The following is a 24,928-nucleotide window of genomic DNA, read 5'->3' as shown; positions in this document are numbered from 1 at the left end:
AATCCTAAACGGCCATTACGGTGGAACGACCAGAACAACCAGTCGCTATGATGTGCACTGACCACCAGGGGGGCAGATGTTCAATGCAGAAGCTGCTCCCTGGTGGTCAGTGCGCTCCCATGGGGGAGCACTGCTCAGCCAGAAGCCGGGCTCACAGCTGGCAAACGCAGTGGTGGTGGCAGGAGTCTCTCCTGCCTCCGTGGTAGTGGTAGTGCTTAAGGAGCAGTAAGGAGCAAGCAGGCAGGTGGTAAGGAATGAGGGATACCAGATTGTGGGAGGGAGCGGGCCAGGCCTGAATTTTGTGCACTGAGCCTCTAGTATAAAATAACATTGAATGTAAACTGTACTTGAAAATTGAAAAAAAAGAAAAAGGAAAGAAAGAAACCTTTGGGAAGGTCTTTTAGGGCATCATGAGCTCAGTGGATATTTGACATGGAAGGACTTTGGGTGATACCTATGGGGAGGATCTTGGGTAACTGACTTGAAATCTCATTACTGTTCATCTCATTTCTGGTAAAAGAATATTGAGGATCAACTATCTGCCAGGTACATGACACACATTATTTTTAATTCTAAGACAGCATGACAAAGCCTTAGTTTTTCTTATCCTCAATCTATAAATGAGAAAATTCTAGTTGATATGACTAATGAGGAATGGAGTGGGGTTTCAAATTCAGGTCTAGAGCACTTAGATCTCATACTTTCCCAACTGTATCCCTTTGCCTCTTTTTTTGCTGACACTTCTTTCATAATTCTCCTATCCCTAAAATGAGGAACTCTTGTTCCATTTTATGGAACACCCTTCCCCTCCCATCCTCCCTATAGCTTCTTGTCCAAATTAAAACCAACTATGACTTAAATACCCTACATTACTCTCTATTGCTTAACAGAGACCCCACTACTTTCTGTCTTAGTATTAGCTAAGGAGACATCAGTTCTCTTGTTGCTCTCTAATGCTATTCTCTAATCACTGACTACCTGCCCCCATTTTTATTCATTATGAGACTCTTAACTCATCATTGCAGTTCCTGATTCCCAGATCTACTCACACCTTCCTGGGTTATATCAGTACTTGGGGTGTGTGTGTGTGTGTGTGTGTGTGTGTGTGTGTGATACATATAACATTGTCAGAATATATTATACTTATTAAAAATGATATAAATATGTTATATTTATGTGCTATAAATATATAATATAAACGATATATATTCTATAATAATTTAATATATAATACAATTTATATTCTTTCTGTAGTACTAACACCATCCAACTTTTAGTTTAGACTCAAGTTTCTCTAACTGTCCTAAGTGTCCTTTAGAGCTGTTTTTCTGCATTGTTTTTTGTTTTAAATTCAGGATCCTATCAAGATTTACCTAGTGTCTTCGGGTATTTTTTAAAATCCTCACCCGAGGATATGTTTTTTATTGATTTTAGAGATAGAAGAAGGAAGAGCGAGAGAGAAACATGGAGTGGTTGCCTCTCATAGGTCCCCCAACCGGGGGTCAAACTTGAAATTGAGTATGTGCCCTGACCTGGAATCCATGGGATTATGCTCCAAGGGACTGAGTCCCACTGGCCAGGGCCATTTTAATGTTTTGTCTCTTTAAGCTTCTTTAATTAAAAAATCCCATCTCAGAGTCACCTTGTTCAGCTTTGTTAGATCAATATACTTTCTAGAATCAAGTTCCTTCAATATAAGGGTCACATTTCATGCACCAATGTACTACTACCCCTTCCTCAAACACCCTGCAGGGGAGGGGGGATGTTGCTTAGGTAGGTGATACAGAGCAGAGGTTAAGGTCCTTGACTCTAAACTCAAGAAGGCCCATGTTCAAATTCTGGCTTCATCAATTATTGTTTAGGTGAGTATTTCCAGTCACTAAACTTGTAGACTTAGCCTTTGATTCATCTATAAAATGGAGCAATATTAGTAACTGCCTCAGAAGGTTGCTGTGAGGATCAAATGAGATTTTAGCATAGTGATTAACACAAGGTAAGCACTCAACCAATACTACCTTCTAGCATTCTTATTCTAATGAGCATTAACTACACATCCATAGACACTACTAGAATACCAGGCAGTACTTCAGGGATGTAATGCTTTTAGAGCATGTGTGTGTCTGCCAGTGGAGAAAGGGGGAAAATACACTGGAGGGGAGGCAGACTGGGTTGTTAAAATGGGAAGCAGGTAAGTAGGTGAAAAACAATGTGAGCAGGGAGTAGAAAACACTTGGATTTTGGTTCACTAACTTGATGTGCGACTTTGGGAAGCCACTAAATCTTTCTGGCACTTGGTATTCTCCTGTTTAGAACTCTGTGGTTAGATTGAAACATCTCTAAGCTCTAACACGTTACAGTTCTTGATCCCAAGATGAAAGAATGCATCCTCTTTTGGGTATAAGAAGAAGAAATCATAGTTCAGGTAGATTCTGGAAAAGCAAATAGAGATGGTAATAGTCTTTAAGGACTGCCTCTCCTATGCCACATCTAGTGTTAAGCGCTTCATAGACATCATTTCATTCATTTTTATGACGTCATGGGGAGGCAGTTATTAGTAAATCCCTTTGCAGATGTGGAAACGAGGGCTTAAAGAGGTCCAGGAACATAAGCAAGGTCACTCAGCTACTAAGTAGCAGAGTCAGGATCCAAGTCTGAGATGGTCTGACTCTAAAGCAGCGGATCTCAACCTGTGGATCTTGACCCCTTTGGGGGTCGAACGACCCTTTCGCAGGGGTTGCCTAAATACATCCTGCATATCAGATATTTACATTACGATTCATAACAGTAGCAAAATTACAGCTATGAAGTAGCAACGAAAATAATGTTATGGTTGGGGGTCACCACAACATGAGGAACTGTATTAAAGGGTTGTGGCATTAGGAAGGTTGAGAACCACTGCTCTAAAGCCTCTTCTCTCACGCATCATCTCACACTGTGGAAGAGACTGGTGCAGGGCCCTGATGGCCCATGTTGCTAGGATGCTTGTTTAGGGTTTTAGAAAAACAGCTTTTCATGGCTTGTCATTGCTCCCATTTCTCATACACCACATTACCATCTTATTATGTGCCCACAATTTTACAACTTTATGAAGACTGTCTGGGGAAAGAAAAAAAAATTACCAAGGTAGTAAGTAAAGTACAAACTGTTTGTTACTTGAAATGAAAGCCGGTGGCAAAATGAGAGAATAAATCCAAAATACCAGGTACATATTTCCATATGAATCTTTCTCCCAAATATTGGTTTGGTCTGACATCACTGATTCAGAAAAATTACACGGCATAACTGAGAAACTAGTGATTAAAATTACATTGGTTTGAGGTTAACTACATTTTGAATATGGTTAATTGCTTACGGTTAATATGACCATAAATTTATCATCCAAACTGAGATACTTTTAAAGGCAGGGGGGCTGTAATTAATGATTACACCAAAAAGTAAGTATAAACTAGGATTGTGCTAGAAAAACTGGGATGTCTGATTACCCTACTATAATATTTATGGTTTTACTTTTAAACAACATATTAATCATAGGATGCAATATTCAGTAAGTGCTTTGTCATTAAATGATTTGTCATACATAAAATAAAAGTGCTTTAGAAACGGGATTGTGAGTATGAAATTGAAAATGCTATGCTTTAATGTGAAGTTTATTACCTTTCATCAGCCTTAAAACATTGATTCTGGAGTTCTCTCTGTTGTCTTCGTTCTTGTAAACTAGGGTTATGTTCCTTTGGTCCAGAATGATTAGGCAAAAATTCCTTATAATAGAAATCTTCCAAATCTAATAATTTTCCCTGACTGTAAATGAACACACAAACACACCACAGTATCAATTGAATTTTCTAGTAATTTACAGGATACTTGCTTTGTTTTTAAAAAGTATTTACTATAATTTAAGAGTAACACATACATGTCAATAGAAATAGGAGGAGTCTTGAAATGTGCAAAAGTAGCATATACTACAAATTAAAGAGAAAAACAAAACCTTTACCTCTTACCTTTAAGAGAACACTGACTGCTGGAGGGGACTGTCCTGGTTCTGTCGCCTTCAACTTGACACAGCATTAGTAGTTACTAATAGCCAGTGAGTACAATGTTCCAGCTTGGCTAGACTAAGTCAGGGGTCACAACTGACCCTTGGGCCACTTTATGTACTAACACATAGCATTTTCCAATTTTATCAATCGTCAATACACTGATGTACACAACGTGTCATACTCTTCCTTATTCCTTTACAGCTAACTTTCTATCCTCCCTTACCTGTTGGTCTTGTGGGAATCATTTTTTGTGTATGCGCTAGATTTTAATTCCTGCCCATGGGTTGTGCCCTCAACCATTTTAATTCTTGGATCTACTCTGACTGCAGTTTTGGTGCCTGTGGTGCTCAGCATCTGTAGGACTCAGATGAGGTCACCAGGGACAGGCCTGGACAACTACCAGTTGCTACAGTGCTTCTGGGGAAAAGTGCTTTTCAAGTTACAGATGCCAACATATAAATTAACTTTCATAAGTTAAGAACTCTGTGTCCACTCATGCCTAACAAAAGAACCTGCAATATAATTAACACTGTCTGAACATTAGTTGATTGAAATAATGGCAAAATATTAAAATAGTAAAGTTGTGGTTGGCTGAAATACTATAGGTAAAGGGGACCCGTGTGAATTTAAGTGTGCCACACCTGCAGGTGACACAAACCTTATCTTCCTAACAAGTCCGTAAAAGTGAGATTTAGCATGTTTTGTCTTCAAGAATAGAAAGCAAAAAGGGAGTTTGGGGAAAGAAAGTTCCTGGGCATGGGCATGTTCAAATTGCCCAATCAAAACCATATCAATGGACCAAGAAAAGCAAATTCTGGGTTGTGACAGTACAATTCATTCAAAACTATTTGAGTTCTTACTGTATGCTTTGCACTGTGCTAGCTCAGTGTATTGCTAGTAGACAAGATCTTAAACCACATATAGGCATTCGTAATATAAATGCATTGAGAGCACACTACTTTCCAAATCTATCCACATAAAACTGGTGATTATTAATCTAATTTGAACATACATATTTATATTTTGGTTTGATAACTTGTTGAAATCTAGAAAAAATAATTACCTATCTTTCCTTGGTCTTCGTTTTTCTTCTTGGATTGACTTCTAAAGGGAATAGAATAATTTTAAAAATCTCTATATATTAATGTCTTAATGTAATATAATTTGTATATTACTATAATCTTAACAAATAAATACATTTGTTCCTATAAAGCCAACTTAACAATAAACAAGTGGATACAATGTTTTTAAGATATGAAGTAATATAATTTACTCATTTTTTACTAATTGTGAATTTGTGATTATTTTCACCAGCACTGGACTGAAATTAATCTTTGCATTCCATACAAAAAAAAAAAAAAAAAAAGAGTTCACCACAGTGACCACTATACACAGACTATATAACGTCTATCTCCCTACAAATGGGAGGGGGCGGGGGGAGTCAGAATTTCCTGAAAATCCATTTCTTTACAAATACAGTTGTGACTTAGGCAGATAATTAGGCTGCTTTGTGGTCTTGTTTCTTTGCCACCCTTGTCTGCAGGTAAAACAGATGGGCGGGCATGAGGGCAGCTGCAACAGTTCACGGGCCAATGAAACTGACTTCACTAACTATAGAAGTCCATTTATGGCATAAAAGTAGCAGCACAGATGATACCTATGTTCATTTGCAAAATGTTTTCCAGTTGAGAACTTTACGTATCGAGGCAAAAATGAGAATATTTAAGTATAGGTGTGATTAGATATTTTTTAATCAATACTTTGATTTGAACTCTAGCAAAATGGTGCTTTACCTTACATACAAAGCAATATCCTCTTTGGTACTGTAACACTATTAATGGGTTGCACCGTGTGCTAGCTCAATATATTTGAACATATATTTACATGCTGCAAGAGCAAATGCATCTCTTAGGCTGAGGAAACAATACCAGAGTCACCTTGATCAAGCCAAAGATGTTATAATTGTGGAAACCCTAATGCAGACATCAACTTGGCTGGTACCATAAAAGTGCAAAATAATAAAAATGGCAATTAATATGGTTTGTAAGGACTAAGGGTTTTCCCAGTATTTATAGACACACAATCATTTTTTCTCATGATTCATCATTTGCAATAAACTAAAATGTTGGATGAGTCAAACAGTTCACAGTTTCTTTCATTTTCATTGGTTGTCACTTTAGTGGATGGACGAGGCAGAAGTAATGCTTAAATGCATCAAGTCTGGGAGTGGACCTTTCAGGAAATAACAATGTAAGGGGCAGGACACCAATTACATTCCTGTCCTCCTTCCCATTTCCTATTACTTCACATTCTTGACCCAATGCCCTAGGGCTAGGAGGTGCTTAGAAATAATTGTATTACCAGCATAGGTACAATGGCCCCTAGTGGTCCAGTTAATGATCCCTGGGACTGGGGTGGTGTTTGCTGTGGTTGCTGTTGTTGTTTTAATATGACAGAGGTCCTGTCTCCTTGATCCATTGTCTGAAAAAAAGTCTGTTTTGCTCTTGGTAACAATTTTCTATAATCCAAAATTATGCTGAAATGATAGCATGATGTTGTGTGGCAGGGATCCCCTTTATACAACCAAGAATGAAATAACGTTCTGCCTTTGAAGTCCCAAGCTGGCCAGAAGTCCCCCTCCCCCTTTTTAAACCTCACCTAAGGATATATTTTTATTGATTTTTTTTTTAGAGCTAGAGGAAGGGAGATAGAGAGAAAGAGAAATTTCCATCGGTTGCCTCCTGTACGTGCCCCAACCGGGGATTGAACCTGAAACCTTTTGGTGTACTGGACATGCTCCAACCAACTGAGCCAATAGTCCAGGGCAACCCCTCTTAATTCTGTATTGCCTTTTCCCTTGGGAGATAGTGTGTGTGAGCTGGCTCTCAGTTACAGGAATTCTTAGAAGAGGAAACCCTGTCCAGGCTTTACTTCACTCTTGCCTGTGTTAGGATATTCTAATGAAATGTAATTCCATAATAAAAATTTCCAAAAATTATTTAAGATGGTTTATAATAGAAGCAATTATACAATCAAGGTAATCAAACGTAAGTTGTAAATAAGAAAGGAGGACAAAAATGAAATGTGTTAAGATGGAGCCTTAGAGTTGGTCTCTTAGATTCCTAGAGGCTAAGTCCAAAAGGGAAGCATGAAACTACATTCTTTATCATAAAGAAGGAAGCACATTGTGCCTCACGGGAGGGGATTTAATATAAAGTTTAACCCATGGAACTTTATATTAGGGGCATTTATTGCTAAGACAAATAATGTTTTCAATTATAGTTTTGAAATTACAAATTACCAAATTGAAATCTTAAATGAAAATAAAGAAGCAAATGTCCCATGGCAGTTTCTTAAGGAACCACAGTCAAGAAGAAAGACAAGGAACAACAAGGACTCAGGGAGGAGATTTTCCCTTGAGGGTGTTTCTCAAGGGGCCCTTTGAAAGAACAGAGGTCTTAGCTCAGAGGACTTGGAAGACTCAGCTGCATCACACTCCTTCCCCTCTAACCTGCCGTAAAGAAATACGGTTTATAATGAAACTTTAAATTTCACATCCATTATATCATGGTGGACACAGTTTCACATTCCTTTTTGAAATACACTGTATATTTAGAAGTCTTCACAAGGGTAAAGAAAGTAGACAAATCATAGGGGGAAAAAGATCTTGGAATGGCCAAATGCCTACTGCTATCGTCAGGGAAGGTACTGGAGAAAATAATGAAACTGGAAGGCCTTCAGAATTATGTGGTCAGTTACTCTTCTTGAGGAAACTGTTGGCCCTGAGTCATTTTTGCGGCTGCCCAGCTTCTGCGTGTTACAGCAGCCCCACACGCCATTACAGCGGGGTGTGCAATCCCAGCTGAGGTTCTCCCTCCACAGGCATGCTTCGTAGGCTCAGCCTGCTCTTATTTTGGACACAACTATGGCAACATTTCCCAGATGTAAGAGATGAGGAGCATCAAATCATAGAAGAGAGCTGGTATTGATGTTAAGGCAGTCAGAATGGCTGTAGTAAGAACTGACATTCAAGGAGAAACACAAGCTATAAAAATAGGTAAAACAACTGAAAGCACAGCTGTCTATGATAAGCAGGTTTAGGGAAATAATTTTCACAGCTCAGCAGCTCCATAAATATTTATAAATGCTCTGAGAAAATGAAACAGGGCCATGGGACACAGAGTGATGGGGTGCTGCCTTAGACATGGTGGTCAGGGAGCCCCGCTGATAAACATGGATCTGAATAAAGTACTAACATTGCTGCTCATTGCAGTGACCTTGGGTCATCAAGAAAAGGTTAAAATGTGCATTGTAATATATTTTAGAAAGATTTTCATGAAAACCACTTAAAATTACAGTGTTTCAATGGATAAAGGAAAGTTGTTCTTTTAATGTTTCCATTGATTTTTAGAGAGAGAGGAAGGAAGAGGAAGAGAAAGAGAGAGAGAGAGAAACATCGATGTGAGACAAACATAGGTAGGCTGCCTCCTGAACACAACCCAAGCATGTGCCCAGAGCCGGTGACCTCGTGTTGCATGAGATGATGCAACCAATTGAGACACACCAGGTAGGGCAAGGGAATGTTTTGACGAGTAACGGGAGTGGGACCTCATCATTTCTGTAAATTTCACCTATGTGTGGCACCCAAACTCAAGTAAGTGCCAGGTGAATATGAAAACATGGTGTGTTTTCACTTATAATAATAAACTAGTTTTCTGTGTTTTATTTTTCACTGAAGCCACAGATTTAAAGACTCGGGGTTATACAAAGGATTCCAGTCACTATGGTAATAACTCAAGATGTATTAAAACACTGTACATTCATTTAAAAAAAAATAATTGTTCAATGGCAATGTAAGCTTTTTGGGGGCAGGGACTCATTTGTGGAGCCTCAGAATCTGCTCCACTCTGACTGGTTGGCTATTAGTCATAAACATTCCTCCTTATTTCAAAGCCTCTTATAATTTCTCATCTGGAGAACAGTATCTGTTGTTGAAGTCACTGTAGCCAATTGCCATTTCAGTGGCAATTAGTAAAGATTATGGAGCATCATGTTTGGTACTTTCTAATTTTGTGCTCTGCTATCCAGCTTCGGAAGGAGTCTGGCCTTCATGCGGGGGGAGCTACTGAGCTATAAAGGGACTATCAAGGGAGGAACACGATCAAATTAACGGTTTAGAGAAATTTGCTAACACGGGCTACAGAGGCTGAGATCAGAAGCCCTTAGGTGGGGCCTGAAGCACTGCAGGTGAAGAACGATGATGGTCTGAAATAGGGCTGTTGCTGTGAGAGTAGAGGAGGGGGGTGAGTGGGAGCGAGGCGCTGCTGCTAGAAGCCACACTTCAGATTGAATGGTCATATATGAGAGAGGGCCAGGTCCAGGGTGACACCAGGTTCTTGGCTTAGGTAACCAAGTGCATGATGGCGTCATTCACAGAGAACAGGAACATGAGAGGAAGAGGAGGCTGGCAGGGGGGATGCCAATGAGCTCCCATGGTGCCCACAGTGAGTGAGAGGACCTCAGTATAATGAATGACCTTGACAGCTAAGACGTGCCTTATCTGTGTCTCAGAGTCCGATCTGTGAGTTAGGAATGCCCCTGTAAAGCTGTTTCTAGGATTAGATATCCCAATGCACGTGAACATACCTCAGTCCAGGCCTGGGATTTAAAAGGTGTCTAATAAATGCCTCTTTTTCCTTCCTTTCTTCCATTTTCACCTAACCTCACCCATTCACATTCAGGTCCCTCTCAGGAGAGCTCCTGCTACAACACAGTTCTCTTTCTGGATTAATGTTTGCATAACAGCTCAGACGAACAGACCAGCAGAGAAAACTGCCAGGAGGCCATGGGGTTACAGGACTGGGGGAGAGGCCTGGGTGGTGAGGATGGCTGGAGGATAGCCACGTGCCCAGGTCCTCAGCCAGGGATGGGGCAGGAAAGCAGAAACTAATGGGAGTCTCCCTTTTAGAGTCCTCCCTTTGGACAGGCCTAGTGTGGACATGGTTTTGTGGATGCTATGGCTCCCATCTGATAATAAGAGTGAGCCACTTACATGTAGTAGATAATAGTATGTGCAGTCTTCAGGGTTATTTAATGTTTTGGGTTTCCGGGGCCGTCTTGGGGGTCTCAATATTTTTGGCTCCTCTCCTTTAGAAACACCTACAAGAAAGGTGATCATAAACAAGTATTCAATTACAAAGACTATCATCAAGCAATGCCTTCCTTTTGGGATAAATAAAAAATAATATATGCACTACTGTGGCTAAAGCTGGGAGAAAGAGGAAGTACCTTTTTCCCCCCAACCAACCCTCATCATATTCCTCACCATGTGCTTCCTGCCAGTTGTCTGGTGGCGTATGACTTTGAGAGTTAAGGGGGAGAAGGGAAGGAGAAGAAAAGAAATGCATAGTCTGTGATGTGGAATAGTGTGCTGCAGTTCAGAAGGTAGATGGGGAGAGGAGACAGAGCTGCTAAAAATCTTTTAAAACGGGTATAATGCTCATAGAATTTTGTTCCTCTCCCCCCCCCCCCCCCGCCAGATTCACACATCCACTGTCCATCTAAGACCTGCCTGATTTTCACTTTAAGGTACCACCTCATGTTATGGCCCAAACAAGGACTCTTTCTACAAGCCTAATCAACCCTTTTGTCAAAATTTAGAATTTTCAGACCTGACTTTAAAAACCATGACCAAGAAAGAATAAAGTTTGTCATTCTTTTCTGCCTCTTCTGTCCCTATAGCCAAGTTCTCAAATGGTTGCAACATCATCAGAGCATGCTTGGTTGTTAGTGATCATAGGCGGCTTTATATTTACAGAGATAATAGGCTTTTCATAACGTATTCCTATTTTTCATGATTCTTGACACTCCATCCAATGACTGCAATTGTGAAGGAATGTCGGCTTGATAGAATATAAGGATCAGGCTGGAAAAGGGTCATGGGTGCTTATTGGAAAATGCTACTTTAAACGGATACTTGAGCATACATTTCTTAGCTGAAATGTAAAGATATTAACAGATCATTTTTGTGTATAGTAAGGGGACAGTAATGATCTCTGATTCTTATATAAGAATACACAGAGAAACTGAATTGCTCTAAACCAAAACTAATCAAAGCAAGTCAAACAGAAACAAGTCAATGAATATTTAATAGTTACTATGTGTAAACAACTGTGGCTGGCAGTGTAAATCAGGTTCAACCAGATGGAGAAGCCACATGGGTGTCTGACTTTCTAGTCCCTTGTTCGACCCACTAGGTGAACATACTGATCACAGCAGCATTCACAGTCTAATGTCATCTAGCTCATTCATTTTAAAATATATGGGAAATTTTGGGTGACAAAGATATATCAATAGCTGAGAGTACTTCCTAGAGATTTAACGCACAGAACAATGCTAATCAGAGCAAACCATGACTATCTTACATTACCATTTTTTTAAAATGAAACAAAGGAAAATGAGGTCTTTATTAATGAGACCATGTTAAATAGAGATTAGTAATAGACTAAGGAGTGACACACTTTTCCAACCAATCCCTGGAAGTTCATCTCCCATTCTCTCTCCCTCTCCATCTCCACAGGAATAGACAGTGGAGAGAATTGAGATACCAAAGCCCTGTCAGCATCCTGTCTTGCACTGTCACAGGCACAAGAAGAGATGGTAAACCCTGAATTCTTGCCACCACCATACACAGTATTTTTTTAAAATTAGTTTCCTTCTCTTTGCTTATCATCTGTCCCAGGGCTGATTAATAAACAGCTTCTATTGACTCTTACAAAGTGTTATTTAGAAATGTATTGGTCATATTCACTTATATTACTCATTTGAATCTGAACGGAAGGAAATATAAAAAGACAGTATTAAATTATTATGGTTTCAGAAACATGAAAGTGACCTGTGACTAAATTTTAAAAAAATTAAATTTATTTTAGAGAGAGGAAAGGGGGGGGGGGAGAGAGAGAGAGAGAGAGAGAGAGAGAGAGAGAGAGATCATTGCATCATAATGGGTTGCCTCCCGCGCATGTCCCAACCAGGGCGGGGGGGTGGGGTGGGGGGTGGGGGGGTGGAGGGGGTGGGGGGGGCGGGATCGGGGGAATCAAATCCCCACAACCTCCATATATGCCCTGAGGGAATCGAATACACCACCTTTCAGTGTATGGTGAATGGGATGATGCTCCAACCAACTGAGCCACAGTGGCCAGGGCAACCTGAGACTAAATTTTAACTTGATTGTTAATTTTATTAAGTCTGAATTAAAGTATCAGAACATTATTATTGAAATGAAGATTAATTAATTTAAAAATGACAAGGAATTTGAATAAATGCCAGGAGAGTATCTGGGAATAAAAGAAGTCTTGTTCTTGTCTCCATTTTCTCATCAAATTTTCCCCATTCAATCTGATTTCTATTATAAGACTCTATTGAAGTTGCCTTCTAGAAGCCCAAGGGTGAACACTTTATTGACAAATCAAACGCCCTTTATCTGTCCTTATTATCTCTCAGCGCATCATTTAACATTACTGACCACTCCTTGCATTCATGATTGAGGATGAGGTTTCTGAGGGAATACAAAGGTAAGTATTCCTGGCACTTAAGGAAAACCTGGTCACATAGTAAATGCTTAATACAAGTTTGCTGGATGAGTAAATGATCCCTTTGCCTCTGGATTCAATCCCCAATCTCTTAGCTCTGTATACTTTCCACAGTGCTCTCCATACTGACCACTTCCTAATGTATACCTCAGGTTTGACCTTCTCAGCCCTCTAGACGTCCTGCCCCAGTTTCTTATTGGGTATTTCCATCTCAAATGCTCAGACTCAAAAGGACCAGTGGCTGCCTTTCTCCTCCATTTAGAGTTCTGCATACCACAGCCTCAATGGTACTATTATTTCTGTCCCCCACTAGGTTCAAAATACTGATGTCACCTTGTCTTATAATCCTCAACTTCTGTCAATGCTGAAGTGGGATTTCAGGAAGGAAAATCTGGTTTTCATTTGTGAGAAATTTCATTAAAAAAAATTATGAAGCTTCTTTTTCTTACTTCCTTAAGCCTAAACATCTAAATCCAGATGATTTCAATCAGCATTTTGAACTTGACCTTCCACTTCCCCCCAAAATTATCTTCCCTGGTCAGCCTAGTTACCTCATAGGAAGCCTGACGCGCCATGTTTATAGCTATGACTTCATTTATTCTCATCTTCTCGCAGCAAGACTGAAATCTCCCGCCTCCTTCAGTGCCCACCTCCAGGCTCTCTCTTCCATGATGCTCTCACTAACTGTCCAGTGGCCTCTCTCTCATGTGAACACTTATAGGCTGAACAAATCATATGAAACATGTTACGGGCTGAATTATGTTTCCTCAAAATTCATATGTTGAATTTCTAAGCTCCAGTACCTCAGAATATGATCATATTTAGAGAAAGGGTCTTTAAAGTGAGGTCATATGGGTGGGAACTAATCCAATAGGACTAGAGTCCTTATAAAAGGAGATAAGAACACAGACACAAGCAGAGGGATGATGACAGAAAGACACAGGGAGAAGACAGCCATCTACAAGCCAAGGAGAGAGGCCTCAGAAGAAACCAGCCTTGCCAATACCTTGATTTTGAACTTCTAGCCTCTGGAACTACGAGGAAATAAACTTCTGTTGTTTAAGTCACCCAGTCTGTGGAACACTGTGACGGTAGCCCTGGCAAAATGTATAAAACCTTACTATTTTTAACCTGTGGTTTGTTTTTCTAAATAATGAGGCTGTATGTTTTGGGACAATGGGGATCATGACTCAGGTTTTCATACCCTCCTGCCTTGCCAGTGGTGGTCTGCAGGTGCCAGGTGTTGGATGGATTCTGTCTTAGCCTAGAGACACAGTGCTAAGTGAAGAGTAGACAATCAATGCACTTTTGTTAACTGAATCTCTATTGTCACTAGATATAAAGTTAAATTCCTGATGCTTTAAAGAAAAATGTAACTTAAAAAAACAAAACCCTTGAAAGAGAACCCAGAGGCTTCATGAACAATTTAGGGGCACACATGTCTTAACCAAAACTCAGAAGTCATAAAAAGGTAGATATAGCTGCCTATTAAAAATATATGAAAGCCTTAACATGTCAATGAAACCAAAAGAGACAAGGTAAATTTAGAAAACCACATGTATAGCACAGATGCCAAATAAGGGGGTGATATTTCTAATATACAAGAGGAAAAGCAAATGACTACAAAAATAAAGACCAACAGAAAAATGGGCAAAAGATATAAACAGGAAAGTCAAGATGAGCAAATCCAAAAGGCCAATAAGCATGGAAGACAGCTGAGCTTACTAGCAGGTATATATATATTTATCACAATGAATTACCATTTTACTTCAGACACATTAGCAAAGATTAAAAAGAAGGATAACGTGGCTGGATAGGATGTCAGAAAAAGTGTATTCTCAGAAATTGTTGAAGAAAATATCAGTTTTAAGGGCCTTTAATAAAGCAATCTATCAAAACCAAAATTACCTTTCAACTCAATAATTTCGGAGGACTTTTCTCAGAAAATTAAAATCCTAGGATACAAGGACATTTGTAAAGATGTTTACTGCAACATTTTTCATAGTGCCAAAAAAATTTAAAAAGTGAATATCTGACAATAGAAGAAAGGTTATACAAAGTATTGTGATCCACACAATGGAATATTATATAACCAGCAAAAAGAATAAATTATAACAATTCCAGTTGATATTCTAGGATTCCTGCTAAAGTATGGAGGGAGAAAAGCAAGATATGTAAGTGTTTATATTATGATTCTATTTATATAAAAGAATGACAAAAAGCTCTATATGTGTGTATAAGTACATGTAAGCATATCTACAAAAAATATTAACTCATATTTTATAATGAAGGTTCCATTAAGGGAGAATAATGTGGGTTGGGGAGCGAGTATAGAAGGGTGGGGGAGAAGAAAATAGGCAAAAAGAGAAAATAAAACATATTGCATAAAAAGAATCCTGGAATGTATGGTACAGTCACATTTATTTAAAGTTATAAATTTCTAGCTAGTATGTAGATTTTATAGAGATTTTAACAATGTCAAAATGCATTGAATTTTCAGAATTTCTGTTTAATTCTTGTTATCTTGCAGGATCTACTTTAGTGTTAATTCATTGACTTTTTTCCTTTAGCAGGACAATCTCTAGGATGCATATTCTTAAAGGGCATCTCATTTAAGATCCTGCCATGCAAAGTGGGCAGCCAGCAAGGGAAAATTATTGATGAATATAACCAACAGGGTCTGATTGTCCAGATTAAATTTACCCAGACTATTTTTTATTTTTGAAGAGCAAACTTCTCATGAGCTTATCAGCAAACAAATGTTTCAGAAAGGTTTAAGTTTATTTTTGCTTTCTAAATTTTTGTTCCTTTGGGGGAGTATAAACATTGCCTGCTAACATCGCTCTAACCCCTTAATTACAAAAGTGACATAAACATTTATAATCACAAATGATCAGCAGCATATCAATGTTGGCAGTAGCGAAATTAGGTTTGTGACTACTTTGTGTGATGTGCATGATAAATATTAGATGGTAAAGGTTACTGCTATATTAAATAGTCAGAGGGTAAAATATTGATTTATATTATAGTTTTGGTAATTATATCATTAAGTGTCTTAGTTTACTAGGAATGAACATTTTAAAAACAACGAATGGACAAACATCTCAACACTTTGCATCCTCCCCCCAAAAAAAGATAGATTTAAAACTGGTCATATTTGTTTTAGGAAATTTAATTTCACTATTACTCTCATTTTAATAATTACACTATTTCACTTAAGAATACATGCAGAGTATAATTTGTATAAGTATCACATGCCTAAATTGATGAGGACAGAAGTGCACTTATGTTATTGTAATTTCTTAAGAAATCAATTTTTGTAAATTTCCATTCACTCCCCACCTTCTGTGAACGTTAAGCAACAACACAGTGACCTACAGGAAACCTTCGAAGGGAGGTATATTCATTGCTGCATGTCCAGGGCAGGATTCACCCTCGTCAAGGTTGCAATCTGCCTTTGGGAAGCTGCTGATTCTGCCTTTCACCTCCTCTGCCCTTCAGCCGGGCTAGTCACTCTTGGAAGAGAACTGGAGACAGGCTCTGAGCTTGTGTGGGCCGTTCAGGTCTGCATGGCTCCTATCTGCTCTCTGCTGAGCTCCTGGAGATATTTTCATTTCTCATGCCGGGCCAAGATTTGACCACTAGCTTTACTCTACTACGTGGTCTTTGTCCTTTTGAGTCTATCTGAGGTGAAGAGTTATAAGGGTAGGTTCTTCTCCTGCTGTGTGTGTCCTAACACTTCTGTTTGCCTTACTGTTCAGTGGGTCCGCCTTACCCCTTTCCTCTGACCTTCTCAATAGGCAGGTACCAGCCCCACCCCATTCGGAACTGCTCAGCGATTCCTTCTGTCTTCTTTTCTACCACCTGACCACGGATGCCCTAGAGCCAGCTTACACCTGCACTTACCGCCCTGTAGGTCAGGGGCTCTAAGCTTTTAGTCACTCTCTGATTTAGCTATGTTGCACTAATATCCAGAACCTTAACACAGAACATTTCGTTTTTTAATTTCCCTCTCAGATTTAGGCAAGTTGCTTCCCCCAGCCTGCCCTTTATGTCTCTTCTAGTTACATCACAGGACAAACAGGGGAGAATAAAGCGGCTCTGTTTGTGGCGTGAGGCCTCTGGACTATCATTTGTCTCTTGGACATGATCACTACATACCTTCTGTCATCTTCGTTGGGCTGGGGTCATGGATTAGAGTCTTCAAAGGCTAGTGAGTTTTTTCCCAGTCCCTGGGGTTAGGCTACACCCTTACTGCCAGCTATCTGCCATTCAGGTGCACAGTTGCCAAAGGAGGGTGCCCTCGCAGAGGCGTACGAGAACGCACAGTGATGCTGATGCTGTCTTGATAGTACCATCTTTGATGGGGACAGTGAGGCGTCACATGGACCCATGAGCATGTGTCCTGTGTATGCCCATCCACGGGACAGAATACAGTCAAACAACAGACTTTCTTGCCTGAAGGGTGAGGAAACTCAGGAGTGGCATCTAAGCTCCCTAACAACCTCTTGGTTATAAATAGTTGGGTGTATAGCCTGAGGCGAAAACCTGTTCATTTTTTCCCCCAAAGAGCCAAATTTTAGAAAATTATTTATTGACTATTGCATAGTCATTTTCTCAGCTTGGCCTTTTAAAAACACAGGATAGAAGAACATTACCTGATTTTATTTTATTTATTTATTTATTTTTAAAATATATTTTATTGATTTTTTACAGAGAGGAAGGGAGAGGGATAGAGAGTTAGAAACATCGATGAGAGAGAAACATCGATCAGCTGCCTCCCGCACACCCCCCACTGGGGATGTGCCCGCAACCAAGGTACATGCCCTTGACCGGAATCGAACCCGGGACCCTTCAGTCCGCAGGCCGACGCTCTGTCCACTGAGCCAAACCGATCAGTGCCATTACCTGATTTTAAACAAGCAACATTTAGGTTTTTTCTTGCCCTCTGCTCATGCTTGAAGTCACAAGGATAGATGGTTCCTCTCAAGGTAAGGTAAGATATACCAATTCTTTAAAAAAGCCATTATTCCATAGTAGGGCATGTCTGGTCACAAGCATGGCCAGAGGAGATACCAAGCGAGCTTTTAGTGGCTCAAGCCAGCCTGGCAGCAAAGATGACATACGTGGAGATGACACCCTAGTCTTATTACACACGGCTTTGCAAGCTCTGTGCCAGGCTGCAGTCACATTATTCAGATGATTAATTTTATACAGACATGGACTCTGAGGGCCCAAGTCAGCAAGAGATGGAAAGTGTCTGCTCTGTTGGCGAGTGAGCACCTAGTTCTTATTCAACCAGTCACCGGGCTTTTCTAAAGCTCTCTACACAGATGCTCTTGTTAATGAACCATCTCACACAAGGGAATATTAAGCTGATTTATTTACATTATCCAATTCCAATTCTGCAATATTTTATCCTGTAGCTAGCAGTTTGCCAAGGTTATTCTTTGAAAAATGAATTTAAGGGCTGTTAATATTCCATATATGAATGTGTCATTACTTATTAATCATTTCCTTATTGTCTAATTTTATATTTTGCCATGTACATAAATTTTTATTTTTCAGCTCTGATTATTCCTTTAGGCTATGTTTTCATAAGTGGGTTTACTGGGTCAATGATATCAATTATTTCAATGTTTGTTTCTTTTTTTTACACATTGTCAAGTCACTTTTTGAAATGTTGACTCTTTACAGTCTGAACATTACAGTTTGAGAATAATTAAATTTGCACATTCTCCTCACAGTTAAATATTTTGTCTTCCTTGCCAGTTTGATAAGTAAAAATAGCAACTTGTTTTAATTATATTTTTATTTTTAGGGCGATCATATATATGCTTATTAGTCATTTGCATTTATTTTTCTATAAATAAATCCATTCTTGTGCCCATTTTTCCAACTGGGGTTACTAATGGTTTTCCTAATGATTTGTAAGAGCTCTTTCTACATTACATATGACAACCCTTTTTACATTTGTTTTAAATATTTTATCCAATTCGTCCTTAACCCTTTAACTTTTAATCTTGGCTTTCTAATCTCTAGAAGGTTTGTTTATGCAGTTCAAATTCATCACAACTTCTCTTTGTAATTCTCTTATTACTTCTTATGCTTTTTCCTGTCCAAAGTAGAGATTGTGCAATACTCAGTTCATACCATCTGGTTTCTTTTGGTTTATTTCTTACATTTGAATCATTAATATAGCTGGGTAGTCACATAAGGTAGGATTCTTATTTCTTCTCCCCAAAGAAGAAACATTTCAAGCATTATCTATCCATTTCTTATTGCTTTGCTGTGTATATTTTAGTGACAAGTTTGCAGAAATACTAAGGTCAATTTGGGGACTATCTATTCTGTTCGAATAATCCATGGTTGATTATTGGCATGTGGTTTTAATTGTTATGGCTTTATATTATTTACTTTATTATTTAATAAGAAAAGTCCTCATTCATAATATTTTTTCCTGAAATTTACAAATAATCTTGAGGGACATTTTCCTAAGTTCTAAAAAGAAATCTCACAGAGATTGAATGCAATATTTTTAAATCTAGAAATTAATCTTAGAATAGTCATGTTTACAGTCTCTTATCTTCCAATTCAGACACACTATGTAATGTCATTCCATTATCCACCTCTTTTCTGGTCTCTTTTTGGTTTTCCTGTTAGCTTTATTTCAATGTATTTATTTATTTATTTATTTGTTTGTTTATTTATTGCTGTCATTTCCAATGAGCTCTTTTTCCATTATACATTTTTATAAGAAAGAATATCTTTATACCTATATATCCTTGCTGAATTTTATCATTAGTATCAATCATTATTTTGGCTCATTCTTTGCATTTTTAAGGTCAAAATTCATGTTATATACTAACACTCTTACAATCCTGTCTTTTCCTTTTCAATAGTTATAAGTTTTAGAAATGTCTATTTTCTGTCTTACTGTGTCAGTTAGAAATTCCCCCAAAATATAAAAAAGTATTTTTACTAGCATGCTTGTCTTAATCCTGCCTTCTAAATGGAACCGCTTTCCAGTGGTTCATAGTTAATTATGATGTTGACAACGTGTTTAAGAAATGCATTCTGCATATTGCTAGAAAGCCTCCTCTTCCTAATTTAGTAAGAATTCGGCTTCTCTTCAGGACCACTAGTTGGATTTTATTGAAGACTGTTTCAACATTTATCACGATGACTGTATTCTTTGACCTTCTGATATTATGTTACATTAATGTGTTGTTTGTAGAGTCTTTTAATGTAATATTGCATGCAATTATCTAGTACTGTATTAGGAGTTGTACCTCTGAATTTCTGAGATTGATCCCTAGCTTTCTTTCCTGCCTTCCTTCCTCCCTTCCATCCTCCCCGCTCCATTTCTCTTTCTTTCTTAAATGTTATTTGTCAGACTTGGGTTTGAGGATACATGACTGTCATAAAATATGTAACCTCCATTTTTCTTTTCTTTTCTCAGATTACATAGTATGGGAATTACCTGTTTCATGAACTTTGATTGCAACTGCCTATAACACTAAGTTCTTGGAAACTTTTTTTGAAAGCAATTCTTTTACATAATGTCACATTGACTAATTTATTCTTAAAAATTTATATGTCAGACCAAAATTGTCTTTGTAATATTGATTACATTTATTGAATGTGAGATTTTAATATTATCAATTATAATCTTGTTCTATTTTCTATTCTTTTTGCCTTCTTTTTTAAAGTAACTATATATTTATTTTTTATTTTCAAAAACATTGTCTTAGCTTTATTTAGATCTTTGATGTATTTCTTTTTAAAATTTTATTTAACTTATTGGGATGACATTGGTTATTAAAATTATATAGGTTTGAAGTGTACAATTCAATAATACATCATCATATATTGTATGTCCACTACCCCAAGTCAAGTCTCCTTCCATCACCATTTATCCCCCCTTTACATTATTCTACTAGCCTCCAACCCTCTTTCCCTCTGGTAATCACAATGTTGTTTGTATCTATGAGGTTTGTTTATTTTTTGCTTAATCCCTTCACCTATTTCACCCAGGCCCCAGCACCACTCCCCTCTAACAGCTGTCACTCTGTTCTCTGTATCTGTGAGTTTCTATTTTTTGTGTGTCTACTTTGTTCATTAGATTTCACATATAAGTGAAATCATATGGTATTTGTCTTTCTGTGACTGGTTTATTTCATTTAGCATAATACTCTCCAGGTCCATCCATGCTATCCCAAAAGTTAAGATTCCCTTCTTTTTTATGGCTGAGTAGTTCTACTGTATAAATGTACCAGAGGTTTTTATCTACTCATGCACTGATGGACACTTGGGCTGTTTCTAAATCTTTTTTTTTTCTTTTAAAAGTTTTTTATTCCTGGGTTATTTTTAAAAAATCTTTATTATTCAGATTATTACAGTTGTTCCTCTTTTTTCCCCCCATAGCTCCCCTCTACCCGGTTCCCACCCCACCCTCTGCCCTTACACCTGCCCCCCACTGTCCTCATCCATAGGTGTACGATTTTTGCCCAGTCTCTCCCCACACCCCCACACCCCTTTCCTCCCTGAGAATTGTCAGTCCACTTCCTTTCTATGCCCCTGATTCTATTATATTCACCAGTTTATTCTGTTCATCAGATTTTTTATTCACTTGATTTTTAGATTCACTTGTTGATAGATATGTATTTGTTGTTCATAATTTTTATCTTTACCTTTTCCTCCTTCTCCTTTTCTCCTTCTTCCTATTCTTAAAGAATACCTTTCAGCATTTCATATAATACTAGCTTTTTCTTATCTGTGAAGCTCTTTATCTGACCTTCTATTCTGAATGATAGCTTTGCTGGGTAGAATATTCTTGGTTGTAGGTTCTTGGCATTCATCACTTTGAATATTTCTTGCCACTCCCTTCTGGCCTGCATAGTTTCTGTTGAGAAATCAGCTGACAATCCTATGGGTACTCCCTTGTAGGTAACTAGCTGTTTTTCTCTTGCTGCTTTTAAGATTCTCTCTTTGTCTTTTGCTCTTGGCATTTTAATTATGATGTGTCTTGGTGTGGTCCTCTTTGGATTCCTTTTGTTTGGGGTTCTCTGCACTTCCTGGACTTGTAAGTCTATTTCTTTCATCAGGTAGGGGAAGTTTTCAATATCTTTCTCTCTCTCTTCTTCTGGCACCCCATAATTCAGATGTTGGTACGCTTGAAGTTGTCCCAGAGGCTCCTTACACTATCTTCATATTTTTGGATTCTTTTTTCTTTTTGTTTTTCCGGTTGGGTATTTTTTACTTCTTTGTACTTCAAATCTTTTTTTCTTTTTGTGTGTACACATTTAGTTTTATTGTAGCAAAGCAACTTGTACACTTTTAACGTTTAAAACTGAGCATTATCTTTCCTTTCCAGTGAAACAAAAAGAAAATTTAAAAATAAACAGAACAAAATTACAATAGAGAAATGTCAATTCCAAATAAGATCCTACAGGTCCTGCTGATTCTCCCATCGAGTGGCAGGGCTCAAGTCATCATTAGGAGAGAATTTTATTTTAAAAGTGTCATCTTAGACTGCAAGGATGTCCGTTAAACATCACAATTAAACATGCCAAAGGAGAAGCCATGTTGTCAAAATGCCCACTTAACCCACCCAAACATCTCAAACCCACCCTTTGTTGACCTTCTATAACCCCCCTTTTTTTAATTTTTTTTTTCTTTTTTTAAACAAGAGAAAGTAGACAGATACATGTTGGTAAATGCTAACTGTCCATATTCACATAGAGACACAGTGTAATCTCTGAGCCCAATATACAGAGAAAGGAGGAAAAAAGCTAGAATTCTATGCACTACTACACAGGGGCCTAGCCACCTCCAGCTCCCAGCAGAGCTAAGGGAGCAGAAGGTTTTTCTTTTTTCCCACAGAGCACGGTGGTGTTGATTCCATTAAGCTTTTCTTGAGACAGGAAGGGATAAAAATGAATTTGGAACAGAAAGGGGCAAAGATTCTTTTCCCACTATATTCTGCTCAAGGTACATCCCCCCCAAATAAGGTGAGAACCATGGTGTAAAGGAGAGAAAAGAGACTTCAAAAACAGGGCGACTGAGCACAAGACAGGGAGAAAAAAGAAAAAGAAAAAAGACTGCAACTTGCTCCCAGGGACTGGAGAAAATGAAAAAAGGTTGGAATCCATCAGTGTTCATTAGTCATCTTCTCCTTCATCTTCCTCTCCTTCTTCCCCCTCATCATCATCTTCATCTTCTTCACCTTCATCCTCATCCCCTTCTTCATCAATATCTTCCAACCCTTCCTCTTCTTCATCATCATCATCATCATCTTCTTCTCCTTCCTCTTCTTCATCATCCATGTCAGGAACCAAGTAGTACTGTAATGGATTTGGCCAAATGTCATCTTTGATGACTTCTCCCAACTCATCTGCACCTGCATCAGAATGGTCGGTGAACCAGGTAAAGAAGCTTTCTGGTTCCTCATGCTGTCTCTTCCTGCTGGCTTTATTCTGTGTTTGACTTGAACGTTTCGTCAAATCCTTTCCAGATTTCCATTTGATTTCAGTGGACTTTGAAGATGGATCACCACTCTCGTTCAGATGAAACTCTTTGGAGAGAACTTTATTTTCGAAGTAAGGATTTTCATCAAAATAAAAATCTATTCTGTAACCTGATTTAATATCTTCAAATTCTGTCACTTCAACTCTTGTCAAATAATGCAGCGCCTCTTCATCCTCTTCCCCAAGCAGTGCAGACACTTGTGGATGGTTGACAAATGTTGTTACCCAAAAATTTGGGATTTTGGCAATCAATTCTGACCTCTTCTGAAAAAATGGTTGGCGGAGTTTGTTATATTTCTGTTCTACTTTCAAAATCTCCTCACTGGCTTGTTCATTAAGTCTGTCTATTTCATTTTGTACTTCATCAATATGTTCAATGGCTTCTTGCTGTTCTTTTTTTCCCTTCGGCACGTCCGGAGGGGCCAGCTTCTTCTCCGGCTTTGGGGCTGGAGGCACTTTGGGTTTCTTCGCTTGCGGCGGGAGCGAGGACTGGCGTTTGGGGGCCATGCTGCGCGGGAGGTCCAAGGAGCCGATGGCAGGGAAGCGGCGGGGCTGGAAGGCGCGCTGAGACTCTGTACTTCAAATCTTTGACTTGATTCTTGCGATCCTCTAGTCTGCTGTTGGCTCTTATAATATTCTTTATTTCAGTCAGTATATGCTTAATTTCTAGTTGGTCCTTTTTCATATCCTCGAGGGTCTCACTAGACTTATTGAGGGTCTCACTAAATTTATCGGTGGGCTCACCAGACTTATTGAGGGTCTTACTATAATTTATCGGCAGGGTCTAGAAAATAGTTGAAAAACCTTAAAACCGTGGTTTTGAACTCTATATCCAGTAGTTTGCTTTCCTTCATTTCTGTCATTTGTGACCTGTTTCTTTGTCTCCGCATTTTGGCTGCTTTCCTGTGTTGATAGAGTGGTTTTCTGTGCTAGGTGTCCTATAGGGCCCAGTGGCTCAGCCTCCCCAATTATCTGAGGTGGACACTCTTAGTGCACCCCTTTGTGGGCTGTGTGCACAGTCTTGTTGTAGTTAAGCCTTGATTGTTGTAGGTATTACTGGGAGGAATTGACCTCCAGGCCAATTGGCTGTGAGATTCAGCTGTGTCTATGGTGGGAGAACTTCTGTGCTAGAGACACCCTTATGGGGCAAGACTTGCTTCAGTGGGCCTTTGGTGCTCACTGAGTCTACCACCTGAGTGTGTCCCTTATGTATCTGAGGAGTTGTAATCTGGATGGTCCTACTCTGACCACTGGGTACACTGGCACTTGGATCTCTAAGGAGGTGCTAATTTAGCCTCTGCCTGAGGCTACCTAGCAGGAGGTATGGAGAGATCTGCAGATTCCTCTTCTTTGTTTTTGATTTGGAGGTGCCCAGATGAGGCCCAGCTGTGAAGCAATGCAGTCTGCTGTGCAGCCTTGGGCCTTCTTTTGGATGTTCTGGGTCTCTCTGACCCAGCTGCAGTTTGTTAGGTAATTTTAGATTGCAAAGGGCCAGGTCATTCATATGCAAAAGCCTCTGCTAGCAGCTTGGGTGGGGCAGGGTCTCAGGAAATCAACAGGGTGGAGCAAACAGCTATGGCTGATCCTCAGCCCTGCCCTAAGAGGTCTGGGGTCTCAGTGGCCCATGGTAATCACTGCAAGCCCCTCTGAGAGAAAGCCGCCCTCAAGTTCTGCCCGCTGCCAGATAGTCCAGTTTCTCCCTGTATGAGTCTGGGTCCCCAGAGACTCGCCCAGAACTGGAGTCAGGGCCGTCGGGAGCTTGTGTCTCCCT

At 39.1% G+C, this 24,928-nt stretch overlaps 2 protein-coding genes across 2 annotated transcripts in view; both read right to left on the bottom strand.

Moving 5' to 3' along the window:
- MYO3A (myosin IIIA) overlaps positions 1–24,928 on the bottom strand; it is a gene marked incomplete at its 5' end in the record, with an annotated part of 203,401 nt that overhangs the window by 4,398 nt on the left and 174,075 nt on the right. Inside the window, 3 exons of the mRNA XM_081104147.1 lie at positions 3,655–3,798; positions 5,101–5,141; positions 10,090–10,196. Of these exons, the coding sequence (XP_080960273.1) occupies positions 3,655–3,798; positions 5,101–5,141; positions 10,090–10,196 (292 nt within the window). The remainder of the gene's footprint in view (positions 1–3,654; positions 3,799–5,100; positions 5,142–10,089; positions 10,197–24,928) is intronic.
- Positions 21,933–23,664, bottom strand: LOC308528525 (protein SET-like; the record flags this gene model as incomplete). The annotated part of the gene is made up of 1 exon (XM_081104157.1): positions 21,933–23,664. The coding sequence occupies one exon, from the start codon at positions 23,662–23,664 to the stop codon at positions 22,792–22,794; it is 873 nt and encodes a 290-aa protein (XP_080960283.1). The 3' UTR covers positions 21,933–22,791.

Source organism: Myotis nattereri (assembly GCF_964212035.1).
Source record: "Myotis nattereri genome assembly, chromosome: 1".
Taxonomy (NCBI): domain Eukaryota; kingdom Metazoa; phylum Chordata; class Mammalia; order Chiroptera; family Vespertilionidae; genus Myotis; species Myotis nattereri.
Note: the sequence above shows the minus strand (reverse complement) of the source record. Positions and strands in the feature narration are given on the sequence as shown.